This window comes from Colobus angolensis, unplaced genomic scaffold, assembly GCF_000951035.1.
Source record: "Colobus angolensis palliatus isolate OR3802 unplaced genomic scaffold, Cang.pa_1.0 Scaffold12, whole genome shotgun sequence".
Classification (NCBI taxonomy): Eukaryota; Metazoa; Chordata; class Mammalia; order Primates; family Cercopithecidae; genus Colobus; species Colobus angolensis.
In genome coordinates, this window is record NW_012113141.1 from 703,868 (window position 1) to 712,104 (window position 8,237).

General features: G+C 42.3%; 1 protein-coding gene across 2 annotated transcripts in view; it reads right to left on the reverse strand.

Annotated features, from left to right (window-relative positions):
- Positions 1-8,237, reverse strand: part of DNAJC12 (DnaJ (Hsp40) homolog, subfamily C, member 12) — a 46,526-nt gene that overhangs the window by 2,503 nt on the left and 35,786 nt on the right. For both annotated transcript variants that reach the window (XM_011926798.1, XM_011926788.1), the window contains one exon: positions 7,124-7,328. In XM_011926798.1, the coding sequence (XP_011782188.1) occupies positions 7,124-7,328 (205 nt within the window). The remainder of the gene's footprint in view (positions 1-7,123; positions 7,329-8,237) is intronic.

Below are 8,237 nucleotides of genomic sequence, written 5' to 3' on the forward strand. Positions count from 1 at the left end.
CCGAGTAGCTGGGACTACAGGCGCCCGCCACCTCGCCCGGCTAGTTTTTTGTATTTTTTAGTAGAGACGGGGTTTCACCATGTTAGCCAGGATGGTCTCATCTCCTGACCTCGTGATCCACCCGTCTCGGCCTCCCTAAGTGCTGGGATTACAGGCTTGAACCACTGCGCCCGGCCTACACTGACACTTTTTAAAGAATTATTGGAGAAAACAAATCTAAAGAATTTTCATTTGGGGAAAAAGCAAAAAGAAAATTGTTTCTGATTGCTATAATTGTTCCTATAATTAAAACTTACTCACAAAATATGTATAGTATGATCCTTTTAAACATACTAACACAAATGAAAATATACCAAAACATCGATAATACATATTTCTCTAAATGATAAGATTATGAGTTATATGTTCTTCCTTTTGCTTGATCATATTTTCTCACATTTTATATAGTAAATAAGTGTCATTTTTGTTTAAAAAGATATAGTTTCTGGCTGGGCATGGTGGCTCACGCCTGTGATCCCAGCACGTTGGGAGGCCAAGGCGAGCGGATCACGAGGTTGGGAGTTTGAGACCAGCCTGACCAACATGGCGAAACCCCGTCTCTCTACTATACAAAAATTAGCTGGGCATGGTGGCACGCACCAGCAATCCCAGCTACTCAGGAGGCTGAAGCAGGAGAACCGCTTGCACCCGGGAGGCGGAGGTTGCAGTGAGCCCAGATTATGCCACTGCACGCCAGCCTGGGCAACGGAGCGAGACACCATAAAAAAAAAAAAAAAAAGGATGTAGTTTCTAGTTTGGGTTCCTGTAGAAATAGACATGCAGACAAGAACTTGAAACAGGTTGGGCACAGTGGCCCACATCTATAATCCCAGCACTTTGGGAAGCTGAGGCCAATGGATCACTTGACCTCAGGAGTTTGAGACCAGCCTGGGCAACATGGCGAAACCCCATCTCTATAAAAAATTCACTGGATGTGGTGGTGCACACCTGCAGTCCCAGCTATTTGGGGGCTGAGGTGGGAGGATCATCTGAGCCTAGGAGGTCGAGGCTACAGTGAGTCGAGATCGCACCACTGTACTCCAGCCTGGGTGACAGAATGAGACTCTGTCTCAAAAAAAAAAAAAAGAATTTGAAACAAAGTGGCTAATTTGGGAGGTGATCCCAGGAGGCACCTTAACAGAATTAGAACCAAATCTAGAAAAGGTACATTATCAAACAAGTTACCACTATGGGTAACTGCAAATGATCCCACTGGGGAACCCTGGGAGACAATATAAAACTTTTTAGAGTTATCTCATGTGAGGGGTGAAGGACCTGGGGAATTTAGCCTCCCACTCCCACTCATTATTGTCATGCAAAGGGCATTTACTTCCTGGCAATTACTGCCTGCTGATTTGCTGCCAAGCAGGCTCCATTGCCAGAGCAAGCCCTCTGGCAGAGTCACAATGTTTGTGGTTGGAGCCACAGGGTTGGCAATGCCTAGGAAGGCAGGTGCCCAGGGACATGGCAGCACACCAAAATCATTGCATACATTTAAATTTTTCTTGGTGGGACGTGGTGGCTCACACCTGTAATCCCAGTGCTTTGGGGGGCCAAGGTGGGCAGGTCACAAGGTCAGGAGTTCGAGACCAGCCTGGCTAACATGGTGAAACTCCATCTCTACTAAAAACACAAAAAATTAGCCAGGCATGGTGGCAGGTACCTGTAATCCCAGCTACTTGGGAGGCTGAGGCAGGAGAATAGCTTGAACCCAGGCAGCAGAGGTTGCAGTGAGCCGAGATGGTGCCACTGCACTCCAGCCTGGGGAACAAAGCAAGACTCCTTCTCAAAAAAAAAAAACATTTTCTTTCTCTTTTTTACTCCAAGATGTTACACGAAACTATTTTATTCTAGAACTGTATTTATCAGAATGCATATTTATTGCATATTTAAGCAGAAAGAAAGTAAAAGTGAGATTGTCTCACACAGTGGTTTTCAGATGCAGTGCTCCATATTTCACTGTTTGCAATAAAGAATTAGAGTGTGGTGGGGGCTATTTGGTGGCTGCTCATCACAGAAGAGACATCAAAAGGCAAATTCCAAAGTGAATATCTAGCACTGCTTGAGGAAATTAGCAAATATGCTGAAAAGTAATATATAAGAAGCCACGCAGGGCTTTGTAAAGTTGACGGGAATAATATTTCTTAAATGCTGACATTACAAAAATTTACACTGCAGTAAAATGAAATCATAAATAATCATGCAACAGCACTTTGATATATCCAACTCTAGCTTTAAGGCACTAGTCAGAAAAGCCAATAATCTTTGAAACAGCATAAAGAAAATACTTGTAAATGCAACCTTTGGCAGAATTTCCTAATTCTCCAACAACAGCTTCTTAGAACAATGATTCCCAGTCGGGTGCAGTGGCTCATGCCTGTAATCTCAGCACTTTGGGAGGCCAAAGTGGGCAGATGACCTGAGGTCAGGAGTTCTAAACCAGACTGGGCAACATGGTAAAAACCCATCTCTCATAAAAACATGAAAATTAGCCGGGTATGGTGGCGGGTGCCTGTAATCCCAGCTACTTGGGAGGCTGAGGCAGGAGAATCACTAGAACCCAGGCGGTGGAGGTTGCAGTGAGCTGAGATGGTGCCACTGCACTCTAGCCTGGGCAACAAGAGCGAAACTCTGTTTCAGAAAAAAAGAACAATGATTCCCATCCCCTCCACTTCGTTTTTTTTTTTTTTTTTTTTTTGACACAGGGAGACACAGGGTCTTGCTCTGTCACCTAGGCTGGAATACAGTGGCAGGATCATAGCTCACTGCAGCTTCAAACCCCCAGGCTCAAGCAATCCTCCTGCCTCAGCCTCCCAAGTAGCTGGGACTACAGGCACATGCCACAATACCTAGCTAATGTTTTTTTTTCACTTTTGTAGAGACAGGGCTTTTGCTATGTTGCTCAGGCTGGTCTCAAACTCCTGGACTCAAGCGATCCTCCCACCTCAGCCTCCCAAAATTCTAGGATTACAGGCCCAAGCCACTGCAGGGCTGGCTTCACTTCAAAAAAACAGCATACATATCACAATATGAAGACATTAAAACTGGCATCACAATTTGTTCTGAGTAAATTATATGTGAAAATTAATTATATGAATTGGCATTATCTGTTATTAGCCAAGTAAATTAGAGTCAAGAACCAGGGAGAGGAAAAGAAAAGCACTCAAGACACAAATGCCTGCCCAAGAATTCTATCACAAGCCAGCTGCTGAAATGACCTGCCTTGCCTCTAAGGCTAGTTTTACCTATTGCCATCACTCACCAATTAGAGCTTGCTAGCTCCAAAAAACTTTGCTAGTGCCAATGAGTTTTCTTTCATAACAATATGTAACATTTCTCTTTCTAATAAAACACGCAACATTTTATTTGTTCTTCAGACACACCAAAGACCACCCATCTGTGTGTATGCCTTGAATTGCAATGTAGTTTCTATATATTTTCCCAAGTAAAATTTTTTTTTTTTTTTTTTTTTGAGATGGAGTCTCGCTCTGTGAGACCAGGCTGGAGTGCAGTGGCCAGATCTCAGCTCACTGCAAGCTCCGCCTCCCGGGTTTACGCCATTCTCCTGCCTCAGCCTCCCGAGTAGCTGGGACTACAGGCGCCCACCATCTCGCCCGGCTAGTTTTTTGTATTTTTTTAGTAGAGACGGCGTTTCACCGTGTTAGCCAGGATGGTCTCGATCTCCTGACCTCGTGATCCGCCCGTCTCGGCCTCCCAAAGTGCTGGGATTACAGGCTTGAGCCACCGCGCCCGGCCAGTAAAATGTTTTACATAGAGATTCCAATCTATACTTTTGACTTTGACATAATATATATCTACACTGTGGAATGTTATCAGCTGTTAAAAAGCAGGAATTCATTCTGAATGTAAGGATTTAAAAAGAAGTCCCTTAATAATAAAAGTTAACACTAAAAAAGTGTTTATGATGTGCCTGGTACTGGTCTAAATATTTTAGTGTGTGTGTGTGTGTGTGTGTGTGTGTGTGTGTGTGAGAGAGAGAGAGACAGGATCTCATTCTGTCACCCAGGCTGGAGTACAGAGGTGCAATTGCAGCTCACTGCAGCCTCAACATGCCCCCACACACCAGGGCTCAAGTAACTGGGATTACAGGCACGCACCACCACTCCTGGCTAATTTTCATATTTTTTTTTAGAGATGGTTTCGCCATGTTGCCCAGGTTGGTCTCAAACTCCTGGCCTCAAGCAATCCACCCACCTCACCCTCCCTAATTGCTGGGATTGCAGGTGTGAGCCACTGCACCCAGACAATTAAGTTATTTACTCCTCAAAAAAAAAAAAAATTCTTATGAGGTAGACACTAATATTTTGACCATTATATAATTAAGAAGACATAGATGCAGAGGGATTAACTAGCTTGCCCAAGGTCATACAACTCATCAGTGAAAAGCTGAACCCACTTTCTTAACCACTGTGTAACACAGAGAAATGTGTGCAGTATAGCCCCATTCTTTACTTTTAAAGCTCTCGTAAGTGCACATATACACATTTGTATTAGCATAGAGAATAGTGGAAGGAAACACATCTGAGTGTCAGCCTTGGTTACTTCAAGAAATAGAAGCAGAGTTGGCCGGGCACGGTGGCTCACACCTGTAATCCCAGCACTTTGGGAGGCCAAGGTGGTGGATCACAAGGTCAAGAGATCGACACCATCCTGGCCAACATGGTGAAACCCTGTCTCTACTAAAAATACAAAAATTAGCCGGGCGTGGTGGCGCGTGCCTGTAATCTCAGCTACTCAGGAGGCTGAGTCAGGAGAATCACTTGAACCCATGAGGTGGAGGTTGCAGTGAGCCGGGATTTTGCCACTGTACTCCAGCCTGGCAACAGGGTGAGACCGGGATTACGCCACTGCACTCCAGCCTGGCAACAGGATGAGACTCTGTCTCAAAAAAAAAAAAAAAAGAAAAAAAAGAAATAGAAGCAGAGAAGGTTGGCAGCCTGGGGTAGACACTAAGTTACTGCCTATATATGATTCTTTGAATTTTTTAACAGCAAGTCTATACTTTTTTTGTTTTTATTCAGTATCTAATGACTATTTTTTTAAAAAGAAGGAAAATTTCATAGAATCCTATGAGAGGGGCTCATGAGGCCTCAGCATTATGCCTGAGTCTCTGAAGTATCTCTCACCCCACCCACACTACACCTAATTCTGGTGTGCACAGACTTGATCTAAATCTGACAGAAACAGAAAGACTCAGGGAACTCCCAGGGGTTCAAGACACACATAACTGAACATTCATCGTGTTTACATGCAGAGGAGTGATTGTACTCCTGTGTTTGCTTAAAACACTGTTTTTCTACATTTCGGGCTTCTCCTTTGATCAGTTTGTTATATTATAACCATTTCCAGTTACTGAGTGATGCAATCAATGTGCAGACTCCACAGCCATCTCTTGGGTAACCAACAGAGACATCTGAATCAAACTCTATGAAACTTCATTCCCAGCAAGAAGAGAACATGTAAAAGTTCTCCCCAAAAAGAGATTTTAAGTGACTATTTCTCAAAAGACTATAATCCACCACAAGCCATCTAACTATCTTCTTTTTAATACAAGTGTTCTAGGGTGTTCAGGAACATTGTGCTTAAAGGCTAAATTCGAATAGGGTGTTACATCACTACCCTGAGAATCAACACATAATTTGAAGGACAGTTACAATGTGTGCGTATATATAACACATCTAAACTAGTCAGATGGCTAGATAGATTGTCAGATAGACAAATCATACAAACAGCTAACATTTACCTAGGGCTTCCTAGAGGTGAACCACTGTGCTAAGCATTTTGTATGTATCTCCCCATTTAATCCTCATGGTAACTCTACAAGAAGGTACTATTTTTTATTTAAGAGATGGAGTCTCACTATGTCACCCAGGGTGGAATGCAAGCACCTAATCACAGGAGTGATCATCGCACACAGCAGCCTTGAACTCCTGGCCTCAAGCCAGCCTCCTGTCTCAGCCTCCTGAGTAGCTAGGACTACAAGTGCATAGCAATGCACCTGGATGAGCAAGTACTATTATAATCCCTATTTTATAGATGCAGAAACTGAGGTCTAGAGAACTTAAGTAACTTTGCCAAGTAATACAGATGATAAGAAGTAGAGCTAGGATGTGAACTCAGGTAGTGTAGCTTGGTAGCCAGGAGGTAAACTTCTATAATACTGTGCTTCAGTGGATTTATAAATGATTCAGAATGTCTAGAGAGCTACTTACAGATAAGGCATTATTGGGCTGGGCGTGGTGGCTCACACCTGTAATCCCAGCACTTTGGGAGGCCCAGGCAGGAGGATCACCTGAGGTCAGGAGTTCGAGATCAGCCTGGCCAATATGGTGAAACCCCATCTCTACTAAAAACATAAAAATTAGCCAGGCATTGTGGCAGGCGCCTGTAGTCCCAGCTACAGGGGAGTCTGAGGCACAAGAATTGCTTGAACCCAGGAGGCAGAGGTTGCAATGAGCTGAGATTATGCCACTGCACTGTAGCCTAGATGACAGAGTGAGACTCCATCTCAAAAAAAAAAAAAAAATTAAATTAAATAAGGTATTATCACAAGATAGGGCAATGCCTTGGAACACTGACTCTGAAGCCAATCTGCCTTGGTTCAGACCCCTTTCCCTTCCCATATAAGCTGTATGACTTTAAGCAAATTACTCAACCTCCTGGACTTTGGTTTTCTCATCTATAAAATGAGAATAATATTGACATCAGTCTACAAGCTTGTAGTGAGAATTAAATAAGTTAATATATGTAAAATTAATATTAAATGAGATAATAAATGTAAACTAATATATGTAAAGAGTGTTCCTGCACATAGTAAACATTCAATCAATGTTAGCTGGTGTTATCTCAGTAAAGCCAAAGACACTGAGAACTGTCTCAAGGTTTCCCTTCTGAGGAATGCCTTCCAGTTTCGGTGTCAATGCTAAGTTTCTTTTAAGATGCTAAACCAATCTTTAAACTTGGCACTGCTGTGCAAATTGGAAAAGTTAGGAATAAATGCATTATAAACAGAGCTCTTTAATTTCAGATTTTCTCCATTCTGCAGTTATATAACATGACTTACTTGAGGAATCTGAATTTTGCCGGGAGACTGACTTCTCCAGGGGCTTGGATTCTTTCTTCTCCGTTTTCTCTGTGGTTGAAGCCAGCTCCTCTTTCTTTCTTTCTCTTTGCTCATTCCATTCCTCATTTTCAATCTTGCTGGTATGAGTCTTGTCAGATTCTTCCAGCATCAGGTCTTTTTTACCTCTGACGGCCCAGTGCATGGACTAAATTAATGTAAAGCAGAGATATAAAAATTAAATTGATATTATATGATTTTCTATATTTAAAGTTTGATATGTGGTAACACCTGACCTACTACTGTAGCGCTAGTTAACAACATGCTAGACTTGACTATTAACAAGTTACTCATAAATTAATCCAGATATTAATTAATCCAACTATTAATAGTTACTTTTCACCATACGCCCTTCTGTACCTTTTTTATTTTCTGTTCTGTATATGTATTTCCTATTAGATCTAAAAATTGGACAGATGGATGAATGAATGGAGAGATGGATGGATGAACTAACAAATGAATACAGTGAAAAAGAGCGCTTTTGATTTGCTGTGTCAAGAATATTTCAAGTGGAATCATTAGCCCTACCATCAACCAAAATAATGCCTAACTATTTCTTAAAACCTCATCTGGATACTGTGGGAAGCTATTCCTGAAGTACTAAGAAACAGTTACTTACTAGCTCTATTACCAAAACTCAAGACTAGAGGGAAACATAGCCTTTTAACACCCTAAAATTATAAATATTCTAGCTCTCTGCCCTATTCAAACCAAAGAAGTCATTTATTTCCACCTTCAACCTGTCTCTTCCCAACTACAAAAAAGTGTCATCCTGAATCCTCTTCTTCAAATATAACCAGTCCACAGGCTAATCAACCCCAAGATCCAAGAACCACCCCATAAAGCTGTCATTGCCACCAATAAATGTAATCAGCTCTCACCCTAACAAGAAAAAGAAAAGAGGCTGGGCGCAGTAGTTCGTGCTTGTAATCCCAGCACTTTGGGAAGCCAAGGTGGGTGGATCACTTGAGGCAACACTGAGGCAAGGAGTTTGAGACCATCCTGGCCAACATGGTGAAATCCCCGTCTCTACTAAAAATACAAAAATTAGCTGAGC